Below are 25,458 nucleotides of genomic sequence, written 5' to 3' on the forward strand. Positions count from 1 at the left end.
ATTATTATTATCAAAAAAAGTCTTGTGGGCAAAAAAAGTGTCGTCAGTGTTTTCTGATAAAGCATTAAACGTTAGTTATAACGCGTTAATTATTGTAGTTGCATTATTATCGCGATTTCGGTATCGGCAATTCGCTTTCGTGTGCCTGTAGTATCATTCGAATTTCCCTTCGCGTACATCGAGTCAAAGTGCATCAAAATGCAGCGTTTGCATAGTTTTCAGGTTTATATATAATGTTGTCTTGTAATCTGTTAAATCTTTTACTATAATTCGTTATTTTGATTATTCGCAATATTTATTAATTTCGAATGTTTTACGATAATTATTGTGAAGTCTGTCATTTTTATCATCCGGGCGCTTCGAGAATCGCAACTGCAGTCTTCGATAATTCTCGAACTGAAGGTAAATGTCGCGGTAATCGTAGTAGTACTTCAAGTTGTATTTTTCGCGGTATTGTAGAAAGTTTCGCGCGCAAAAAATTATCGCGAATATTTTTTGTTAAGTATTGAATATTGCTTGTAATGCGTTAAATATTGTCTACGGTCGTTATTATCGCACTTTCAGTATCCATGATTTACTTTTGTGTTTAGTATTATTTAAACATTTTCTTCGCGTATATTGTCATATTTCGCAGAAATGCATTGACAATACGACAACGGTGCATGATTATTGCCAGGTTTGTTAATTAACTATGTCGATTAATCTTTTTGTTATAATTCGCTATATGAACATTTCCAACGTACACTGCTGTGTTTCGAATTTTATTCTTGTGATAATTATTACAAAGTTCGCCGGTTCAAAATAATATCGCAATATACTCTTCTAGATTCTAACCTTTGATTCTTCATAATTTATAATATGTTTTTTATTCATTTTCAGAATGATGAACTAATCTTTTGGATTTTCGGAAACTTTCCTTCGAGAATGCCGGATGCAGAAATTATTACACTGACGGTTACAATTGGACAACATTTTTCGGACTTCAAAATGGTAAGTTTTTCATGCATGCAATTAACGATAAAATAATCGTACGCCTGTATTTTGTCATTCTTTTATTATTCATATACTTTCGTTGTTATAATGATTCGTAAGATTATACAATGATACTCTACAAGTTAGTTTTGATAAGAAATAAGGGGCAATGTTTCGAGAATGTTTTACCGTTCACAAACGTCGACTTTTAAAAGATGCAATTCTTTTGAAAATTTTCATTAATGTTCTCCTTCACTTTTTAAATTATTTCAACTTTGAATTAATATTTCTGTATCTAATATATAATTTATACTAATAAATTTGTATATATTCTATACATATTTTGAATTATAATAAAATACATTTTTTTACAAGTAATAATTATGATAATAATTCTCGAATTATAACAATATTATCATAAATGATTATAACTCACAATTATAATAATAGTAATAATACATAAATTATAATAACAATTACTTGTGTGCACACTAATTGATGCACAAATGTATAATTAAAAAATCATAATAATAAATATTTATATATATAATTTAAGAAAAGATTCATAAGGGGAAAGTCGGCGTCTGCTCGCCTGATAATGTGAACGGTGATCGCGAATCATCGCCCATCGGTTAATCTGCAATACAGAATATGAAATGTACAAAGCGGACACGTCTCTTTCTATTTTCTCTGCCGTACTTGCCTAATTGTCTACTATTTTTTTAAGACTACGGCTTCACAATTAATGCCTAGCATTACTTTCTTTTTTTTTCTCGCGGTTTGTTTGTATTTGCGAAATTGTCATTGCCGCCCTCCTCGTCGGCGAGTGCCGCGAAATGGTCGTGCGAATGGATTTGTTAAGGCGGTTGTCGTTAAGTACTACGATACGTTTTGGCACTTATAGATTTACGATTGCACTAATTGCGAATGGTACCGGCTGCGTTTCAAGCAAACGCCCTTCTTCTACACTATGTTTACAATATATGTATATTTGATATCAAATCTCTACTGTGCAATGCAGCGAGAATTACAAGTCTCGTGATCATCCTCGGTCTTTTCTTTACTACAGATTTTCTGAGGACGGTATTACGTTTAATTTATGTATATTATTAGTTGCTTGTGCGCTTATAATAATGCGCCTGATGAAAAAGATATTGTTCCTCGCTTTAGTACAATATTATTGTTCGAGGAATTATTATTTTATAAGAATCCCTATCTATATATCTCTCGCTACAAAACTTTGCTGTACCACTTGATTTTATTGAAAATCATTTTTGTCGTAAATACGTAAAATGGCAGTGTTTTAATTCGATAAAATTTTCACGTTTTGTTTCTCTCTTTTCACTTGCGGGTCACGTGAGTGTTGTACATGAAATGTTGTTTTGACAAATCGCTTTAGCTCGAGCAAAGCGACGCAAAACCGCTGGTGTTACAACGTTGTGACATACGCGTCTTTTGAATCCTTAAATATGTTTGGAACTTGAAACGAGTAAATGCATCTGTATGTATATTTAAATTATCAAAAGACGATCTCGCATTATCTTTGCAGTATCTTGTGATTAAAAAATGGGGCAGTGATAACTGTTTGTTTTAACAATAAATCGGAAAAAATATTTCCGTTTTAAATTAAAAATTTTCAAGTACAAAGCGCGAAAATAAAATGACGTACATTTCATAGGTTTTGTTTCGTGTTGTTTAGTTCACGCAATAATTTATATTGAGTTTCAATATATGTATAAATTCGATACACATGCACATCTTATCTTTAGGAACAACATTTTTAGAAGACAAGGTCTACTTCGTAAGGCAAGCAAAGTTAAAAGTTTGATCGTATTTTTCTAGATGCTACTTTTTCTTATCTATTTGACATAATCGCCGTAATAATATTAAAAAAAAAAAAAGAGGTACAGCGATTGTTCGGAAACACGGATGTGAAAAGGGGAGGAATGTAAGTAAGCGACAGATCACTGGTAACTGTTACGCGTGTTCCGTGTATTAACATTCTTACGCAAGCCGTGGCTTTTCTATTAAAAAAGGAAACAACTCCCTATTCTGACGTACGAAAAGCAAGGCGTTAGCGGCGTTTCAATATTGTTTGACTCGAGGCACGTTGTTTTTCATGGACGTAATATGCCCGGATGGGATAATAATCGACGGAATGTTTACGAGGATAAAATTCAAACGAGGCCGAAGTCCGTGTGAACCGTAACGTCGCAGTTGTTAGGCTTATCGGCGGCGGCCATGTTCACCTCCACTAGAGTATCCACGCTGTTGATCGGGCAGCCCTTGAGAATCTTCTGCGCTGCCAGGCTGGTGAATTGTACCTGCATGTCACTGAGACTGGGATAAGAATGCAAATCCGATCCTCGACTCACAGTTTTGTCCAAGTTGGGCTCAGAACCCTGAGGTGCTCGCTGTTGCTTCACCGTCTCCAGGTTCTCGATGTAGACGTCGTTGAAGGAGCCGCCGAAACCGTCGTACGACTTGGTGGGCGACGGCGGATTTGAGGCGATATTGTTCTTCGAGCCGGGATGCAGCAGGTTACGGTAACTCAACGCGTCCTTCGATAGCGATAAACTGAGCTTGCGCGAGTTGTTCATCGCGTCGTTGGTGTTCTTCGTGGTGGACAACGCGGCGGCCTCGTGCGCCAAGGCGTTCTTGTCGACGTTGTTGGTGGAACCATCGATTAGATGCGCTTGACTGTTATTAAGGCGGTTTGTTAACTTTAGCTTGTTAGGCACTTCCTCCTCGACTTTCGGCTTGTTCTCTTTGTCGGATTCCGATAGTAGAAGACTCGTTTTTGGTTCCTTCGGTGTGTAGAGCGACGATGGACGCTCGACTTTGACCGGTTTGTTCAGCTTCTCCTCGTCTAGCTTCGACTTGAAGAGCTTCTCATCGTCCACGCGAGTCTTGTAGGCCTTCTCGGCTACTAACTCTCTCTCTTGCTTCTCCTTGCAATCGATAACTTCCTTCTCGGCAATCTTCGTCTTCACCGTACCGTTCTCGAAAGTGATCACGGACCTCATTGGCGAGTTGTTCTGGTGAACATAGATCTTCGTGCCGGGCGAGCCGGAAATGGTCGTCGTGCTGGTCGTGTTGGAGGCCAGCGTCACGCTATTCTGTATCGTTCGTTGCTCTTGCGACGACGGGCTCAGATTGGTAGATACTTGAAGGGTTATCGAGTTCTGCGCCTCTTGCAGAGGAGTCAGCGAACCTTGCTGAACGATTTTGAGCGGTGACGATTTCGTGGGTAGCGTGGATGTCTTCAACGGTGAACAAGTCAGCTTCGTGCTGGACACCGATTTGCCGCTGGAGTGAGACGAATGACCCGATGAAGTTTTTTGTAGTACCTTGAGACAGTAGAATTTTTTTATTTAGAAATGGTGCAAAATTTTTTTTATTTAAATTAATCTATTACTTGAGAGGAAAATAAAATTATATATTACTATTTCATAAAATGCTGCTGATTTCTTAACAAGAAACTCGTTACTCGCTACGAATCTTATTTTCATAAAAGATAAGAATTTTTCGTGTATATCTCATGACATAAAATATATTTTGTTAGATTTCTTGTATCTTCATGATATCTTAAATTTATTCTTAATTTATATGGCCAGAATCTTTTGAATGCATAGCTTTCTAATCATTGATAACATTATATCGATTCAATTAGAATTTTAACGAGAAATCCGACGCGAGTATTGCCTCTCAAATTAGTACACATGATAGAATTATAATAATAACAATGTGTTGAAAATGAAAAAAATTAAATACGGAATGAATTCTAATATATATAGATGTAGGATACAGTGGAATTTTCGCGTTATTTAAAAGTGTTAATTCAAATCCACCTTATGTTGGGGAGAGTTGTTGGCCGACTTGGTACCGCTGTTGCTGAAATCGTGACTCGGCCTTCTAGAATTAGATTGTCTGGTGTTGGGCCTGCTCAATGTACTCGTCTTGGCCGGACTCGCGTTCATCGTTCTGACCGAACCCGAGCTGCCGCCGCTTCTGCTCGGCGAGGAGTTGGTCGAGTTCTTGTCGTTCTGTGTCTGATTGCGCGCTTGATAGGCATCCTGATTGGCGGTACCTGGCGGTAACACGGACGCTCTGGATGTGCATCTGCTCAAGCTGGAACACTTGGATCGCGGCAGGGTGGAGCATGGTGACCGATGCCTTCGGGAGCTTCTTGGCGTCGAGTTGGCCAACAAGCTCGAGGAATCACCGCTAGCCTGACGCCGGTGTCGTCTCGGTAGAGTGGCTGATCGCACCGAGCTCGAGTCGTCCCACACTTGGAAACTGGCCTGCGACTGGTCCAGACCCTCCATCATCTGAAAATAGATTCAATCGATCTGATATCTCTCCGCGGTCTACCCAAAGCCTCTCGGAATCAATCATTCCAATTCAATTCTAACTGAATTAATATGAAGCATTTATTATCTCCGATATTACTAAAGTTTTCAAGTGAGGTATTATTAATAACTTGGAACGCTGTCGCTTCGAGATTTCTCATTAATCGTCGGTGGAACCGGTTAATTAGCCTCGCGGCGCTAGACGCTATGTAAGAAGTTTTCTTTCGCTGCTTCTTGTTGGGAAATACCTGTATGCAACTTACCGAAGGGCTGGCGGCCCTCGTCTGCGTGGCAACGCTATGCAAATGCACAACGCGCGGATTAAACCACTCGGTGGGGGGATACTGAGCACTGAAAGTGCCCATTAACGGTGCGCCCTTCCTCCGCGTGCTCCGCCGAAAGAGCCTAGACAGCAGGCCTATCTTCTCTGAAAAAATCCCAGAAAAGCCTTGAGGAAGGGATTTCGATTTGTTGCACTTCGTTAGAAGGTAATAAGGATCGAGGAAGAGCTTGCTATGCTAGGTGACTACGAAGCTTGCGTTATCACGCGACTTATTGCGTTAAATATTTCGCAAGGTTTGCGTTTTATAGTTGTCAATAATTGTTTTAGTATATCGAAACGTTCGTTAGTCGCCAAGCAATTTAATAGATTTAATAACAAGAATCAATAAATAATTTCATAACGATAAAGAAAGCCGTTCGAGTAGAGCAAACGAAAAAGTTCGACGAGCCTATCTTACACATGGCACAATATTCACGCAGGCGTTCGGAAGGTGTAAAGCTCCGTCGCTAAATTCTACTTTCGAAAAGACAGTCATAGGTGCAATTGAAAGCGTTTTTAAACCAACACCTCTATCAAACAGTCACCCGCCACCACGCAATCCCTTCCCCGATCAAACTCACTAGTTGGGCTGTGAGGTGCGCTGTCCGTGCTGGCGTATTCCGCGCTGGAAGACGTGTCGCTTCTTTCGGGTCTTCGCGGCAGAGACCGTGAACTGCCGCTTCTGTGCAAACGCCTGGCCGAGCCCCAAAGCCGTAGAGAGTGTCGCCTCTCGAGACGGCTGGGCATCGACCGGCACCTCGCGAACAGGACCTTGTCGTTCGGATTCCCTGCGGGGGAGACAATCAAAATTATTTCTATAAATTGTACACACTATTGCACCATATATTATACTTAACGCGATACAATTCATAAATGTTTAATTTAAACAATATTAACAACCCGTTGGTGATTTTTATATTCCTCGGAAACTGGACTGTGTCTTCCGGGTGTCTGAAATAAGATACGCGTGTTCGTGGAAGTATGTTCGTATGTCAGTAGAATTCAGGTCGGCGCGTTAGACAGACAGACAGGAGAAGAGTAAATTCACCTGACACGGGCATACGTGCAAATATCGGAGCGATGCGTCGCTCCGGTTAAAAGGGTTAATATCATGACCGAGCCGCGTTCGCTGCTCTGCGTTATAAAAAAAAAAAAAAAAAAAAAGAAGTGGAATACCCTCATTCCTGAGTTTCATCTTGGTACATAGCCAGGGGCGATACGCCGACGTATCCGAGCGACGACGAGTGGGTTACCAGCGTGAGAATCAACCGAGAAACGAGTAAGAGAAAAGTAGGAAGATTATATACGCGTGGTCCCTCGCCTCCTCCCTCCCCCAAGCGATGTCGACAGCGTATGTAACGGTAGACAATGTCGTGACCAATAGCTAATATATTGGTTGTGCTAAACGCTTTCCAGGCATCGTCGGCTTGCTCTATCTCTTTCTCCCTCCCCCCTTTTTCTCATTCTTCGTTCTTGTTGTTCCTTGTGCGCCGTGCTGACGCTGCCGGCTCTATTCTCCACACACACATAGTTGATATACGTAAAAAAAGAACATGCGAATTGCCGCAAGAAATTTTCGCGTGCGTCGTTGTTGTGGTATAAAAGCGTTTTTTTTTTTTTTTTTTTTTTTTTTGGACGACGATGAGAGAATAGATCGGAGATAACAAAGAGAACAAAAATTTCTTCCAATCTGCAGATAGTCAGGGATTAAAATTCGCGCGGTGCAACATTTCTTAAGTAAAAATCGCCGACAATAAAGATTCAAAAAAAAAACATGTGGCGGAGAGCGAACGTTGTTTCCGCGAACGCGGCAAAAAGTGAAATTAAGATCGCACGCTGATTTTTCGTGCGCGGTCGCGAGAGGAATTGCCGATCTTCCGGCGGTAAGGCTCGCGTAGCTACCAAGGACGACAACAACATAAACGCTCTCTCGACTCGTCCGTCGAGTCGCGAGGAGAAAAAGTCCTCGGAGAATGAGCAGCTAGTGAACTGCTCTCCTCCTGGACACAATCGGAACGTTTCCCGAACACGTGCCGAACGAGTTTGCCTGAACCGACCAGTCTGCCGTCTCACAAGTTTACGAGGAGTTGAGCTTCCTGTGCCTGTCCACTCACGAGATACGGCGAAAGCGAGCTTAACTTCTTGACCGCACGCATTTATTTGCCCGCCTTTCATGCGTCTCGCCGTCGCGAAAATTACACAAGACGTTATAAACGCACGAACAAAGTTCTGTACATTTTACGTCAATCCGCAGCATTCGTTTATTCTTTTTGTATACATGATATCTCCTTCTTCCAGAAATTAAATTACTAACAATAATTTCTGTAACAACAATTTCTCCAGCCTGTCGCATTAATGTTCTTCTCGAGTCCTGAATAATCTCTCGTGTGTTGTGTCGTTGAAATATTGCCGACGCGTCAAATTGATCGGCGACGCGTTATAAATCCGCAATTAACGATCGCGATTGATATCGCGAAACGGCGATTCAACGGGAAACGTGGTTACGGGAAACTTTCCCTCACGGATAAGTCTCGCGAACCGCAGGAGACAACGGGATACGCGACACTTTAATAAGACGCCGAGAACTTCGCGGCTACTATTGAATGAAGACGAAAGCACGTTAATCGCGTCGTCACGCGACACCTTCTTTCACGCGCGATATTATACGGCCGATATTTTCACCGCATTAGCTTCTTGTACAACAACTTCCGCGTATGAAGCACACGTATATATCTACGCTTCTTACGATTATTAACTCTTCTGACAATATTTATCTTTCTATTTTACATTTCTATTAGGAATATGTACAAAAGTTTCTATCGTCTTTTCTTTAGTAATAGTCTTACAAATGATTTAGAAAGTATTTTTAATCAAAATACTGCAGCACGCTTTTACGCAACGTGAAAAATTGCACTTTGCTCGTTAAAAAAAGTAAACAGATTTATTTACAAAATCTAAAATTATTTAGTACACAAAAGATAAATATCGCGATAAAAGAAGTTTCCGTTTTTAGAGCGATCTGTACATAAGCAATGGAAACTTGCATATCCTTAATATATTCCGCATTAATTGAAATAATTATACAAAAAATGGATAAGATAGTTTTTGAAAAATTATTTTCTCGGAGAATCGTCGCGTTTTAGTAAATACAGGAATAAAGAATGGACTTTGTTTACTGAGAGACCTAGATGATGTCAGGCTCGAAGAGTAATCAGCAGGACTCTTACCTCCGCAAATAACGTCCGCCAGGTTTGTCTGTACAGCCTGATGCGTGACATCACCGTCTCGCAGCGTGAGCATCTCGCCGTGCACAAGTGCCACCGCTTCGTCGTTGCTCATCAGCATGCTACCCTGACCCCTGGACCCGTTCACGTCCCTGGAACACCGCCTGGAGCTACCGGAGTCGCGTCTGAGCCTCTTGGTCTCAGGCGTTACAACGAAATACCCCTGAGACGTGTGATAGATCTTACGCTCCTGCATGAGCTTCGCCAGCGCGTCGTAAACGAGCTCCCGGCTGGGTCTCTGCATCGCCGGGAAGGCATTCCTCAGGGCTGATCTCAAAGTGTCCAAGGTCGCCGCCTGCCTCTGGGAAGTCAGCTCCAGAATCGCCCAGCACAAGGCTTCTGGCAGCGGCGTGAACTGGCCTTGGGAAACTGGAGCCACCAGACAATCCTCTATATCACCTGCGAAACGGCAGAAGGCGCGAAGTTAATACTCGGTATCTTCGACCAGGCAATGCGGAGGCCGCGCGTTATTTTTCTAGGAACTGATTGAACTCGGCGAGTTTCGTTTTATGCAACTAGCTTTATGCCCCGACACCAATTTTGCGCCGTTACGATCCGGATTTTACGACCGTCCGTCGTATTAACGTTCTCATAAAATGAGCAACACGACGCCGCTGTTGCAGCTTTAATGTTCTAAGCTTCTATTTACCCTCTTATGCGATCTCACGCAGCTTTACTTTAGTTCATTTTATTCTAAAGCACAATATACACAACTGTCGCCGATGGAATACGTAATAGCGATTACGTAACATACCGAATCCGGTTAACATATTCAAATTAAATGACATATCGCGTTGAAGGCTTTCTAAGTCAAAATGAAAATGTTCACGTTTCCATGCGTGCGCCAACGGTCGAGCATTTCATTTAAGAAATACAAGACGGAACGTTGGGTTTTATGCCGCATTCGTGATTACGGATTTCACGGGCGGAACAAAAACATAGGCATTTCTATTACGAGTTAATCGGATTCTTTCCGCGAATAAAGTCAAAGAACAAACGCGATCGTTGAATATGAAGAAGGCAACGAATTTATTGGCTCGGCAAGACCACGATTTAGGTATTGCGAAAGAATTCGAGGTCCTTATTCTTCCAGTCACGTTTTAAGGTAACCAGGCGACACCGCGACTGCGTGTTCTCTTACATCTGGCTCACGCCCACAAAAAGAATATGGATTATTCTAAACCCGACAGTCGGCGGAACCTCGAAATTTCCCGCGTGGCCTCGCCCGTGCGACGCATTTCTAACGCTGTTTCAATACTAAGAAAGTCGATGCCGACGTGAAATATGCGATATTATTCATGATAAAAAATGTCTATCATAAGAAATATCAAAAGAATCTCAGATTGAATCGATGCATTTTTCGAATTACTCGCTTCATCTTGATTGTTCGTAATTAAGAGCCGATAGGAAAGCTTCGTTCGAAGTACGAGAAAGTCGATTGCCGACGTGAGATATACGGTTCTTCCAGATCGTACTGAAATATTTTAATCAATGTTAGTCGCCGATAGTACGTCAGGACTCAACAATGCGTCCGCGAAGCCACCGGCTCCGCCGATCGCGTATAATTAAGGGTTTCAACCGACGGAGGAGCTCTATTTAAAGTTCGTGCGATCGCGGGCCCGCCTTCTCCGCGGCGCAACTCTGCAATTTTCCTGCACGTCTGTCAACGGGCGCCTTTGTTGTTCGCGGACAAGACAGGAAAGAGCGGGTCTCCAATTACGCGTGTAACTAACATGTAGAAAACGCTCGCTTCGCGGGCTCCCGTTAAACAATTGCAGCAAATAGGCCGAACAAGTCCGCCTTCCTAGTTCTCCCTCGTTTCTCATTCTTTCGACCCCTCGCTGACAAGACGAGATGTCTCGCCGTTTGTCTCCGCGCTGACATCTATCTCCGCTTGATACGCGCGTTTCATAAAAGGCGGGTTATACGCAAAAGGCGACTTCCACTTTCGACTTAAACATTATTCTCACGCTCAATGCTCATTGAATGCAAAAGGTGCCTATTTAGACTTCGACTACTTTACCGCGACTACTTATACGCAGCAAAATCATTCTCACGCTCCGAAGCACATCCGAGATCCGTCCGCAGTTTAGTCAATGGGATAAAATATCATTGTTCATTCAGCATATTCATTTCATGTATTCTTTACGATCTCGTTACCCCTTTTAGCGCCGTAATGAAACGCGTTACGGCGATTAGAGAAAGTTTTGCCTCGGCTATTTTGACTGCGTGCATTATCGCCGACACTATTTACATCTCTCCTCGAACACGGTCGTCAATTAAATTTCTACGTCGCAACCGCGGCCAGGCGACACCTAATGCCCACGTGGGAGCGGCCAGTTTCGGTTTCATTCGCGCGCCGAGATCTTATCCCGCGCGGTACGGAAAAAGAACATGATCTACGTCATTGTGCCGGCGGAGATCGCAAAGAAAACGAAGCCGTGCGCACCGCGGTTGCACAATTTTCAAGGAACTTTGTCGGACGAGAAGACGTTGGAGCGAGGCCAGCGGGATCGCGGAACCCGATATGTCGGTTCTGGGGCGTGTATGCCTCATCCGGGGTCCGCTGCAAGAATCCCGTCCCGAACGTGTGTCCTCCGAACGTGTTCTCGCGCGCGTTATCCGACATTATCAGCGCGCGCTCCGAATTCGAGTAGTCGGCCGGCGGAGTTCGTCGCGGCGGGATTCTCGAGAGCCGCACTGTTCGAGGCCTCTCATTCTTGTCTCGCCTATCTTTTTCTCAGAGGGTACCATTTCTTACGCCGACGTTTAAACGACACTAATTTATTCAGGCAAAGATGATGTCCGATGGCGCGATTTAATCTCTCTAACACGTCCCGCGTTTAGAATTATACTGGCGAGGCATACACGCGCGGTTTCAGACATTCACGTGAACACCGGCTATTAGACACGCGTCATAAATTTTCCGGAAAGCATGCGTCAAACTGTGCCGCTCGTCGTTTTGTTTCAATGAAACGCGCGCGCGCGCGCACGAGATACCGCACTGCCAATCGGCACGGAATTTATGGCCAATGGACATTTACCACCCAACTAGCGGTTCTGTGAATGGCCATTAACGACTTATTCTTATTTTTAATAAGGCACTTTATAACTCGCCTATGGATAGAATTTAAAAGAGCCGATTCCGCGACGACGGTTGTTACGATTCCCGTGTCGCTCTGTCATTTTGCAGCTTTCTCTCGGCCGAAGATCTCGAGATTGCAATGTCATTTTATTATACAAAGCCGCTTTTATTATCGCGATACAAAGTAGTGCAAATAAAATCAGGCGACTAGAATAGCCTCTATTTATATATATAATTTTTTGCATTTCGTGCGAGCTGAAATGTTTCGCGATACTCAGCTCGTTCGATTTCGCGGCTGTATATCACGGAACTCGCGATAGCCGACGACACCGAGCCGCGCCGCGGAGAACAGTAGATGCCGCAAAGCCGAGCACACCTGCCGACCTGCCGACGACCCTGCGAGAGGCTATTATTAGCAGCCTGCACCTTTCTATCATTCCACGAGACTTTATTATAATACCACTCCGCCCTGCCCACGTAGACGGCGTTCGTTCACGGCGAAGTAAAAGGTAGTGCCGGCTGGCATTCGGTCGATTCGCCCACGTGTAAAATATATCGACAAATATCACCGCGGGTAATGGACGATGCAGAAACGCGGAGACAAGAGCTATACGGAGGCTGCCGCGCGGAGGAGAACGACGACCGGTTACCTCTCTCGAACCGTTCCTCGAAACGCGCGCGCGAGCGCGCGGCGGGATCACTTCCGGTGTACCGTACACGCTACAGAAACACGCTGCATATATCCTTATCGCTGTGATCCATCGTGTTGGTCGGCTGGTTGGCTGCCTGGTCGGTCGGCCGATCTCCGCCGGCCTTTATGGCTGCGCTCATGGGAAATGGCAAAGACCACTCGCCACTCGAGGAATCACCTCGTAACAAGGCGACCTTTGAGTCGCGTATATATATTCTCCCGCGCGTTGCGGAGCAGGCGACTCTCCCTCCCCCCCCCCCTCCTCGACTGATTATATGTAAATCCTAAAGACGCCACTTTGTACCTCCGGCTATATCGATCCCTCCGACTCATTCTTCCTCATCTGTTTACTTTAATCGCCGGCCTCTTTTTGCCGAATTACGTCACCGCGTTCGAGAGCAAATACGGAAATCGTACATTACATTAATCATATGTTAGATTGTTGATTGCACGGCGTAAAGCGTTGATAGCGACCATTTTATCCTTTTATACTGCTCGAAGATACTACGTTTGTCCATAGGTTTGATAAGCTCGGAAGTTTCGCTCTCTACGCGCGGATTCTCGTAAATGAAATTACATTAATTAAACCTGACGGAAGATGATGTCCCTCTTAATTTCGTTCATAAAAAGAGACTAATTAATCTTAATTAACGCTTATAAGGACAACCCTAATGGCGAAACAGAGTCAGTTCTGTCAACATTAATAAAAAGATTATCCCTCGTCTAGATCGTTGGCTGTAATGCAGATTACTTGTTTATTTAGTGTTGTTTATTTATATATGATTAACGCAACGCGGAATCAATTCTAAGAGTAGCGGTCGATAGTGAAACTCTATTGAGAGGAACGAAGTGCATGGAAGAATGCGCAATCCTCTCGGACAAAGGTGTGGTTGCTTAGTTGACAGCTTCGCACGACCAGATCTCTCGTTCGTTCGTGTCGGATTTATGAGTTCCCGTCAGCAGTCAATAATCCCGTCGAGTCGCTAACCGATCGTTTTGTTATTCGCGCGCGGAATGCGAATGCAGTTATGTAAGAGGCACGAATCAATTATAAATAGATAGACACGTGCGTGTCGCACGGTATACCGGTCTGCTATTACTGTTGCAAAGTGTCGAATAGAAATTTTCCGACTTGAAAACGGCACGACATTGTGTCGTGACGGAAAATACGAGAGATAAGGCAAATGGAGCATTCGTGAAGCGACTTGATATAAAATATCGCCGCGATTATTCCCGAGTATACATATGCATATTAGTCGCGACGACGACGGCGGAAAAAAAAATTACTTACAATGCAGCCCGCGCGTAATATTGTTTTGAAAATTAAGTCGTATCCGGACTGTATCTAACGACGGAGATACGGATCACGGCGCTGTTATTTTCGGGAGACATTTTGCAGCGTATAAGTTGCAGGCGAGTAACCTTTAAGCCGACGACAAGTCACGGCGAATGATCGCGCTCGTGATCCTCTCAGGGAATTATTCCGGGTCGCGACAATATGTTCACCATTCGACGACGGCGAACACTTCATGTCCGTAATGATTTTTGCCGCAGACTAATCGAAAGATCGCTTGTCAGTTGGCTCAGACTTCGCGAGGTGAACGGTCTGTCGGCAAAAAGCGCAACAATTACACAACATTCATATTTTGAATTTAAATTCCTTTTTGTCATTAACATTTTATTTAATTAGAATTTTCGTAATATCTTTAAATTTCAGGAAAATTTAAACAGCACAAAATAATTCATATTTCAGTGTGATAATTATTATGTTTTATGATGATGATTGTGTTACAATTGGTCGAAATGCAAGCAGTTTAAAGTCGTGTGGTTATATTTAGCGACAGACACAACGCTGCTTCGAGAATACCTGTTTTTCGCGGGACCCAGTTTTTCAATAATGTGCATTTTACACCACGCATATACGCCTACGGGCTGCAAGTGGTGCCATTGGTTGCGAATTCCTACGGTCCTACGCAGGTGGCGAATGACGACATAACGCGTGTGTAGCGCAATACACTCGCACATTTAACTGCCGTCTTAAATAAGGCTTTCAGAAGCTCAGAATGTATCCTGATTCACCTGACAAAACATCATCGTAAATTGTCATCTCGAACTATTATTGTTATTAAGAAGAAAATGTGTTACGTACATATTTTTATTATGTCTAAGCGGACACTGTGCGTATGCCAAAACATTCGTGTATTACTGCGCTATTATCCGCATAAGAAACAGAGTACACGGACTTTCTCTAGCTCCTCGCATCCGTCGAGTGTAAGCTGCTTAACTCTACGAAGTGTGCACACGCGCGCACACAGATCGGCGCCCGATGCTTCTAGATGTACGCAAATGCGCGAACGCATACATTATCGGGAACAATACGGCGAGGTTATTACGAGGATAATCGTGTCGCAAGATATGCAAAAAAGAATCGCCATTGTATCATCGTGCGCATGATACAGATTGCGGTCAAGTATTTTTCCCCGCCGCAGCCGAGTCGTTATGTCAGAAAATTCGTTTTCACACCGCGCATTAATGCATGCGACTTCGGCCGTTTCTATGGTCCATGGAGTATCGCGAACGCATCACGCGACGGAATATCGTGACACACCGGCGACTTTCCATCCCGAGGCTTCCTTGTATATCGTTCAAGCCGCGGTGCAGGTTCTGCGCATTGTATATCTTCGTCGTGCTACATACTCGTATTACAACCGTCTGGCGTATCAAAAGGACGGTGTAACAATGCGAGGCATTTTAGTCCTTTGCCATAGAGAACTACACGTAACAAAATGAAAAATGAGAAAAGGATTCGCGCTCACGTGCTTATCCAGGACTTTTTGCGAGCCGCGCGAAAATCTCCGCCGCGGTGATATTAAATTTTGTTGAATCGCCAACGGCAGCATTGAAGCGACTAGATCACGCTCGGATTAAAATCCGACCTCACGGGTCGTGCAATTTTTCGTCCGCCAGAAAGACGATATAAGCCGAGGCCATGAGAACCGACTCGTAGCCTCGATTCCGCCGTTCGACGCTGCTGCATCATGCGCCGATACTATTCGTTCTCCGCGCGATAAGGGCGCAGCCGTCCGCTCGCTCTCGCATTTGACTTGAGTCATTTTGCAAGTACGATCACACGGCACGCCCGTCAACTTCGCTATAATTGGACAGTATCCTATTATTCCAAATCTTATTATGTCTTAATCCTAATTTCTAGCTTCAATATCACAGCAGATTCTCATTTATTTATTATTACACATATTTATTTTTTATTTATTTTAAGAAATGCTGAACTTTTTGTGATTTAATTATGTTCTGTACGTGATATTTAGTGAGACGTAATACCGTGTTCCTGTACTAAACATGCAGGTTTGAGAGTTTTTCGTTGCCTCATCGTTGATCACGACCGATAATGGCGTAATTGAGTTGAACTGAAAGGGATCGGCCCTCAAGTGTATTCGAGTAATAAATTTCACGTTGCGCTCGTTGTGGCGGTCGGTTTCAGGCAGCGTGGTTTTAGTGATAATTAGGAAACTTTTCGACGCGATGAAACATTACATCGTGCCCGGGAACAAGCTATCTTCGACCTACCGCTCCCAATTGGGAAAGTTTTATATCCTTTTTGCCTATGGTTTCTCAAGCAATGAGTTGTAGAAGATTGAAAAGATTACTAGTACATTTGCACCAATATTTTAGCATTGTCTAGATTGAGTTATTGAATCTACAAGATAGATATCGGATTGCGGATCAACGGAGCAATTATTATTATTTCGAAAAAATTTTGTGAAATGATTATAGAACAGAAATGAAATATGTGTGAATGTTTCTGAAACATAGGCGTGCATAGTTTTGAAAAATATCAAGTCTCGGATTTGTGTTGACACTATAATTGCTTTAAAATACTAAAACAATTTTTTTACTTAATTAGATTATCAGAGTTTGCTAAAATAATGTGCATTATTTTATGAAAAACCACGAATCGTGAAGAATTATAATAAAGGTTTCCGCATGTTCGCTGCAGCGATTTCTTGTTAAGGTAGGTCATAAGGTAACACGGAAGTGATGCACGTATTTATCTGCAGAGGCGAATGGTTGCTTGACGCTATCGAGGTCAACGGAGCACAGGTGAAATGTCACGACGGTTTACCAGTGGTAAAATTCACTAATCGGAGAATAGGTGATTATAAATATGATCGCGAATGTGCAAAAACACTCCCGCAGTATTAATGACAATGCAGTTAATTTGATCTCGTTTAATTGCATCATTAATTTACCCTTGAACTATTTTCTCAGACGACTATGTACAGGCGAAAAGTAAATAAGCGAAATCGATGAGTCATACCGAAACATTAAAGTCATCAGAAAAAAAGTTACAAAAAGTGGCCGCAAAAAGTATTTCTTTGGCAAATGACTAGCTTCGGGTCAAGATCACCGCCTATCCTTTTACAGCACAAATTACATGCTGACGATTTTTTTTTTGCTCGACTGTTAATTAAAACCATCTTCAATCCTGCGCGCGGAAGAATGGGCGATGGCGGTGTGTCATCAATCACGCCGAAGATATATTTGCGGATTGTTGTGCTCCCTTGACATTAGCCTACATATGGAAGTAACGCGACTTACGCTCGCAAGGCAGGCCAACATTTTACAAACGCAACACCACGCCTTTCGTCATCTCTATGGACAGGCGGTGTACACGCCTTTGTAATTATATCGCTCGCGGTTTGGTCGCACCTAAGAAATTATTGCCGTGGAATTGTCCGGTCGAACAAAGCAAACCGCCGAATCGATGTCGATGACCCGAAGTAGTTTCTGGTTGCAAACAACTTTTAAAGCTACTGTAACTTATCACTTCCTTTAACAGTAAATTTCTTTTGTATTTGTGGTGAAATCTTAATATTCAAAATATTGATATTAATTAACAAATATCACTATTCCGCAGCCGTGCAATTAATTGTTGTTACATTTTCATAAAAATGGAAATAATTAAATAACACGTAATAATCATACATAAAAAGTAACTCACAATAACAAAAATGTATATTAATTTTTACAGATGCAGTTATGAAGGCTACTTTGCTTCGAAATGCCACGACCGGTGAGTGAATTTATTAATTAAAATTACATAAAATACTGACAAAGGCAAAATGCTGCCTTTTTCATCAAGATTTACTATATAATTACTAGAGATTGTGCTTTGATAATCATCTCTAGAAAATATCGGTACATTATATTCTATCTCATTACAATTCCATTATAAGCTTTATAATTACTCGAATAATCTCTAGCTATTGCTCAATCATTAGCTAACTCATCAGTTGCGATATAAAATGAAATTTGTAGAGCTCTGTGTTTAAGATCAAATAATTTAAATTATAATATTAAATTTCTTAATTTCGGCCGCGACAAGAAAATTGGTGAACTTTCAGGTAGCAATTTCGAACGCGTGATTATGATCAACTCGCGCTATCACTTTAACGATTCTTTAATAATCTAACTCGCGCCAAGCTATTGCTTCGAAATTTTTGAATCGCTATCTCTGACAAACTGTGAGCGGCTTAAAATTTAATCCGCACATATACAGATTGATTCGCTTATGTTTTCAATAGCCAATTCCTCTGCCTTTTATCTCGCGTTCGCAATTCATATACAACAGCGTGGCATTCGTATACAACAGCGTTCGGTGATACACGCAATTAAGTGCGAGTGCCGAATTATCCGATAAAGCTGACGCGAATCAATCAAGTAGAATCAGATTTCTGCAAGAAACAGAATCTGCGGCGAGTAGAATAAATTACAATATCCTAATTGATAAGTAAAATTGTTCGTTTCCTTTTTATGTATAAATACGTACATAAATATGATGGCACGTCTACACAATTACACTTCTATATTAGCAAAGTAGCAGAGAAAGCAGCATGAGTTTTTTATTCTAAAATGTGCGTACGATTTCGCGGTACAATTCCATGCTCGACTTAAATCGAATTTCAGAACGTGTGAAATTGCGTTTTCGTGCGATCCGATCAAATGCGAGCGGGCGAAATCACGCAGTAGCACCTAAGTGGTCCCGATACTGTCGACAATGTCCACTCGATTCAGGCTTGTCCGACGCATGCACATGCGCGGGTCATGTGAAATAAATATAAACCGGTGCGCGCGCTCTAATAAAGTTAATAATCGAGTACAAAATTTATTTTACGACGCGTCGTCGACGCTCTAATGCTGATGCGCACGATTTTCCTAGATTTTTCTTTCCGCCGCTATAATTCCATTTACTCTCCGCCTGTCTAATTTCTCATCGTTTAAATCGCTCGTTTACCTCGCAATAAATGGAATGAAGCTATTTAATATGCGCGATTGCACTTTTGCAATAACCACTTGCTTTATCGTTCCGAAACATTTGTCACGACATATTTATGGAACTGGTATCTGTGAAAAGCGACGTAAGTCTAGACGTCGTCCTTTCGAGAAGAGAGTCTGCAAACATTGGACCTCGAGATAAAGAAATAAGTCATTTCAACTTGCAAACGGTCTCTTGTGTTTGTTCCACGTCTTAACACCGCGTCGTCGTAATGGATTAGTCGTAATGAACCTACGACCGCGTTTCACCTGAAGAAACTCGTTTTCCTTAACGGCTACTAACAATAGCAACGCGATCGTATACCCACGCGAAAAATCAGACGACGCAAATGACCACGCGATACCCGACACGCGTATGCGTGTCGTACGTGTTGTAAAAGACACCTTCGTGTCTATTCTCGCAGGACATCCGCGTGCGTCGCCGCGGGGGAAACCGGTTAAAAACCGTCCGCGTGGTGAGCGCCGTCAACTTTTATAGCTATTTCAGAAAATACCGATGCAATCCACCGCGATTTGCATTTAAAAAGCATTATTAAAATATGTCCGAGAGCCGGAATGGTCTTTTTTTTTGCGTATCGGTATGTCGTTTCGAGCGTACGAAAATATTGTCTCCGTCATTTACTTTCGCTTCTCCGCGGAATCTCTGGATATTCACCCCGGACGATCCTAATCAAACCGCAACGACGGAATTGAGATGCAACAGGGAAGAGGTAGTTCAGTGAATTTATGCCGTCGCCTTGGACAGCGTCCCGCGACATTCCAGCCGATATCCTTTATTATCCAGCAAAGTTATATCGCGTACCCGCCGTTTCCGACGACACGCGCGCCAATTTCCCTACCTACATTTTCTCCGGAGCGAACCGTGCCAGATAGGCAGCACTCCAGTGCCACGATTCGCGCGCGATATATAAGCTATGCGCGCCTCGCCGAAGATCCTCGCACGAGCAAGTGGAGAAAGAGAATATATATTCTCGCGCGCTCGCCGAAGGTGATAGGAGAAGGAGAGAGCGCGATGACGAGAGAGATATACTCGCGAGAGCTCTCCGGAACGGTCCAGTTCTCATGGATAGCATAAGACTCTGCCCGACTTGGTCGGCCTGCCGGGATATTCCTTATTCATAAGCACTACCGACTGTTCTACAGGCTGTTTTAATCTTCCTCACGCGAGTTTTATCGGCGTATTTCATAAGCCGAAATATAAAAAGACGCAGAGATTTACGATGAAAATTATGAATGGGCTTCGATTTAGTATGAGATATTGATGACGGTCGATGGTTTGTAAGCGACTGTTGCGGAATAATATACTTTATATAAGCGTCGACGATGAAATTATTCTTTCCTCTTCATGTTTCATATTTGTGTCCGAATTTTTCAACAAAATTTAAATAAAAATGTTATTATTATTTATGGATTACGCTGATAAAATTTGTACGAAAAGAATTAAAACATCTTGTACAACCTCTGCTCTCCCTCTTTGAGTCAAGGTTCGGCGATATTAACTCGCACTACCGAACGGCATAAATTTTGCTCGTACATAAGATCACGAATCCTAAGAGATTCGTCCTTCGCCTACCGTCTCCGTGTATGTTTAAACCGATGTTCTTCAACCTGCATACATACCACGGCGCACGGCAACCTTATCTGTGAATGCAAGATATCTCGATCGCGTGTTGGCGAATAAAGATAAAGTCCTCGCAACAAGTTTAAGCCGGAGTACTAAGAGGGTATAATATGTAAAAGGATTATTTCACGCATAGAACATCTTCAGAATTTTACTGACCGCTCTTAGGGATTTCTCGGGACGCTGCGGCGAGCGCGTTTTCATCGGGACTACTGATAAGCGGCTTAATCCCGGACGCGGTTCGCGTGGAAACGAAACGCCCGATTTTATCGTACATCTACCTTCTCTGTGTTATATATTAGGCCGCATTTAATCTGCGTAAGATGTAAAAATAACTTGATTCACATCAGTTGCATATGGAAACTGCACGGGGAAACAATTCTCAAGGACACGGTTGATATATCTTCCTGCAGAACAAATAGGAAAATCATGACAGTGGCATTGTTTTCGGGAATTTATTAGCTACAAGACGTCGCTTTCGAAAGCGCGGGTTTCACTCCAGTCAATTACCTGAATCGCGCCGCGCAAATCTTCGCACGCTCCTCGCACGTAGCCGTACTTCGCTGAAATGCATAAACTGTTCCCGCTGCATGGAACAGTTAGTCGGAAATGAACGTATATATACGCACATGTACGCGTCTCACGCATGTAACGCTCGTTATATTATTCTCTGCTTTTACCGTTTCCATCTCTAGGCCGCGCGATCTAAATATACCTGGCGGATGAATTGAAAAATGTATCACAAGACGAAGGATTTGTCTGCACACGTGAAATTAATTTTATTAATTTATTATTATCACATGTTATTTCCGAGCCAATCTTCAAATCAGAAGAAATTAATTTTCTTGCTCATCGTCGGCTTTCAATATTTCGATTAAAAAGATAAATCTCTCGTGGATGCACAACGGTGATTAATCAAGATGACACCGACGATACCTACCGATTACGGAAATGACACTCGGAGTGCGCAAAAACAAGCGGGATAGATTTTCTCTCGTGTAACACGATGCGATATTATGATCCGCGCTTGAAACATTGTCCACTTCTTTGGCCGGAGAGCGCCGTGTTTATTCGCGCACGACTCGCACGCGAGGAGAGTGCACCGTGGAAGTATCGGCTTTCCATCCCGGCAAATAGGTAAATGCCATACGTATAGTATATCGCCGCTGAAATTCTGCAGTTTTGCACGATGCACGATGCGCCGCGATAACGAAGGCGGCCTTTCCCTTTCGCGGCCAGAATGCCACGTTCTTTGCTCTCCTCGTTGCACGAAAGTGCGGAGTCTCTTCGGCACTGTGTAATTTTCCACTCGTTTCCCGTAGCGCATCATTATGCGGCCGATTGGCCGGATTCCCTGGGATCCTCTTTCGCGTCTTCATTTTCGAGAGACGCGCGCGCTCACGAGGTTAACGCTTTCAGCGTTCGTAAGCGTCCTTTCGTTTCGCGTACTTAAACGCAAGTTGCGCGTCGGGCGCAATCGGCGTATATGTCACCGCTTCGTTACAAACAGCTCTCTGTCATTATTACGGTAAAAAAAGGAGAAAGAATGACGCGCATATATCACGTTACCCTCTCGAATGTGTGCCGCGAGAGAGAATCGCCGCATCTGCGCATATGTCTCATCAGCCAGCACGCTTCGTAACCGCGCGAGGGTGGCTTTACATTTATTATCCGTGCGTAGTTTAGGGGTGAACGAAGAGAGAGAGGCGACTCGCCTCGCTCAAATGAGAGTCACGGTAATAAACATTAAAATTTGATACCCATTGTCAAATATCGCACATGTGTCACGTAACAACGTGACACCGCGTTTAACCCCCCCCCCTCACCCCCCGAAATTAGATTAAATATTTGTTGGATTAAATTGCCCCGCACAGTTGTCGATCTAAAATTTTTACATTACACGAAACCGAAATTCGATCCACATTTGTGAATCTATACTTAGCTTATTCACCGCGGCGAGGAATATAATTTACGATCTCGCAGCCTATTCTTATGTTATGTAATGATCAAGAAAACATAGAGGTAACGTTTGCGAGTACGCGCTACGTGCGTTGGTTTACAGGTGTGTTTAAAAGCGAACACCTTGACCTAGACAATCGCTCGGAATGGCGCAAGATACTTATTAGCGGCGACTTAGACGATACCACTACGCGTCTCTCTTTCTCTCTCGTGGGCGTGCGCGAGGGAGGTCGCGGATTAATTTATTAGCCGATGCAATTATCCGTTACTCAATGCCGCAGCCTCCGTACGTACGTTCGCGACATGCTGCCTTACGACACTGCATTGCGTGGCGACGCGATGTTGACTCAAGTCGGCGAGTTATCACGTCGAAAGCTTCTCCCGCGCTACCGGTCTTCGAGTAATTATGATTAAACGACGCGCCGCGTCTCGCTCTCGTATCCGCGCTAATCGCACTCGACCACGTAAACAGCGTCGTTTGACCGCGTAATGAGCCGCGCGCCGCTAACTGCTCTTTTCATTATTCAGATGTACTCGTAATTGCACGCGTGCAGATACAGAGTCAATATTTTCCAACATTTACTAATATTGTTAGACTCACGATCGTTCGTTCGCTCGTTCGTGTAAACGAAATGACGGGGCCGAGCTATCTGTTTATCTACCTACCGTCGCAAAGGATGTTTGTTTGCCTCAAATATCCTTTCCGTAATTACCAGTAACGATGTGCAATTAATTTAATAATTATTTAGATAATTAGAATGAATATGGAAACTTGCGTTCTGAGAAATGGGAAATATAAATCTCTGGTCATCGCGAAGCGTGAAAACGCTCGAGAGTTCTGTCGTTCTCTGTTAAACTCACGCAGCAGGGTATTGCTTATCTAATAAGAAAATCGCGCGAGTTTATCGTTTGCAAATCGCGAGCCGTTGACGAATTATGAATATGAATAGGAACGCGACGCTTTAGCGGCCGAACGAGTCGTGGGGAAATGTCCGCGTAACGTTCTCGAGAACGGCAGGAAGAAGCAAGGTAATAGCGAAGTATGCCGTGTCTCGACCCTACCATCATCGTGGTAATCGGCGATCTACGAGGAGGCGGCCGCCAGGATCCAGCTGACACTCGACAGGAAGTTGCCACTCGAAAATACCGCGGCACACATCGATGGGCCTACAAACGTTTACACTGGCGGTGGTAGATGGATAGGCAGATAGCTCGTTACTCGGGGCACTGTCATTTCACTCACTCAGTACACGCTTGCACATATTTAACGAACGAATGAATCGTAGTACCGTGGGATCTTTGGCTTCTACGGCTTCAAAATTCCTAATTCCCCCTTTTAGGCACGGCAAAACCGGCGTTTTCCGCGAAACCGGCTTACTAACTGACCCCTAGCCAACACTGTTATCATCACTCATTTTAAAGAAGTCGAAAGTACACACGGCCATATTCATTTTCCATACCACTGTTTAACGCGTACTCGAATTATGGATTGAAATACGCTTCGTGTGCGGATTTAATTATATAACGCAATTTAATGTAATTAAATTCGACAATGCACATTTTTTTATTAGTAAATATGCAGAACGCGGAGAGAATAAAAGAAAACATTTTTAGTTTATTTTGTAATCGACTAATTTGCGCGAAAAATGTTGAAACAAATCAATTTTGTTTTCGCCCTCTCATACATCTCGCACAAAAATAGAATTTCTGTATTTTCCCATAAATCAACTACAAAAATAAACGAGGAAAATTGTTCTCGGCCTATGGATGGGTGGTGTAAAAAAAACAGGAAACAACGAACAGAAAGGGATGAGCAGAAAATAGGGTAGTCCCAAACGAGTGATACTAACAAGCAGGAATGCGTTCAAATAAACCTGGTATCCGCCTAATGAACAATTCTTTACACTTGCTTCGTTATTTTATAACAGCAAAATCATTTCACGATTCTAGAATAAACTTGCGATATTTACCAGATATTGACATATTGATTACACGTTTAAGAAGCAACACACACTCGCGTACGAAATTCTCATCACTACGGCGAAAATAAAGTTTTGCTTTTTAACGCGAAAAGGTAATCACACGTCAAAGCTTATTCCGATCGAGCGAATAGCAAAATCGTGACAGGGGAGGCGTGAGAGGTCGACCGACCTTACGATTACAGAGACGCGTTTAAAGTGCCGTGGCCTTAAGGTACACTTAAGGTGTTCTCGGCTCACATTTAGCTCGCTAAATGTGGCTGTCGGATTTTCGCACAATCAGCTTAACTTGCCTGATATAAAGATCCGATTAACGTGAATGCAAATGCATCATCATTATTGTTTACTAAATAGCTGAGTGAAGGATTTGCGTCGGAGCAATTTGAGGTGGAGATTCGCGATGATTCGGAAGAGAAAAATCAAACAGAAAGTAATCGATAAGCGCTCGACGGGAAAATGTCGAGCTGCGTCAACTAGAAGGACGCTGGAATCCTGTCGTCAAACCTGTAATAAACGGGGTCGCATCATCGTGTCCTTAATATTCCGATTACAATTGACGGATTTTAAACCGAGAAAAAAATTTTGTTTGAAAGCAAACCAAGTATCAAAGATACGATATACTTGAAAAATTATTGAATTATTAAAATTATCCTTAAAATAATATATTTACGTTAATAACAGTGATTAAATAACTAGACTATTAGACCAACGCAAACTCTTCGTACTGTAATGCTTGTATTTACGCTGTGTAAATCTCACTTGAGAGAAATCCGAGAGCGACCGATACATGGCATAAATACAAGCATTACAGTACGAAGTACTTGCATTGGTCTAATAGT

The 25,458-nt window shown here is 42.9% G+C and overlaps 2 protein-coding genes across 4 annotated transcripts in view; one reads left to right on the forward strand and one right to left on the reverse strand.

Annotated features, from left to right (window-relative positions):
* Positions 1-1,039: 1,039 nt before the first annotated feature.
* The window catches only part of ko (Stork-head domain-containing protein knockout), a 71,055-nt gene continuing 46,636 nt past the window's right edge, over positions 1,040-25,458 (reverse strand). The window contains exons 1-6 of one of the 3 annotated variants that reach the window (XM_067357058.1): positions 23,703-24,034; positions 8,874-9,329; positions 6,228-6,434; positions 5,588-5,772; positions 4,824-5,303; positions 1,040-4,322 (exon numbers count right to left, since the gene is read on the reverse strand). In XM_067357058.1, coding sequence (XP_067213159.1) covers positions 3,150-4,322; positions 4,824-5,303; positions 5,588-5,772; positions 6,228-6,434; positions 8,874-9,174 — 2,346 coding nt within the window. In that variant the 5' untranslated portion in view covers positions 9,175-9,329; positions 23,703-24,034 and the 3' untranslated portion in view covers positions 1,040-3,149. Of the gene's footprint in view, positions 4,323-4,823; positions 5,304-5,587; positions 5,773-6,227; positions 6,435-8,873; positions 9,330-23,702; positions 24,035-25,458 lie in introns of those variants that run through there. The other 2 variants (XM_012366304.2, XM_012366305.2) reach the window with 2 other exon arrangements.
* LOC105671827 (dystrotelin-like) overlaps positions 17,772-25,458 on the forward strand; it is a 77,473-nt gene continuing 69,786 nt past the window's right edge. Inside the window, exon 1 of the mRNA XM_012366307.2 lies at positions 17,772-17,798. Coding sequence (XP_012221730.1) covers positions 17,787-17,798 — 12 coding nt within the window. The 5' untranslated portion in view covers positions 17,772-17,786. The remainder of the gene's footprint in view (positions 17,799-25,458) is intronic.

This window comes from Linepithema humile, chromosome 6 (assembly GCF_040581485.1).
Source record: "Linepithema humile isolate Giens D197 chromosome 6, Lhum_UNIL_v1.0, whole genome shotgun sequence".
Lineage (NCBI taxonomy): Eukaryota > Metazoa > Arthropoda > Insecta > Hymenoptera > Formicidae > Linepithema > Linepithema humile.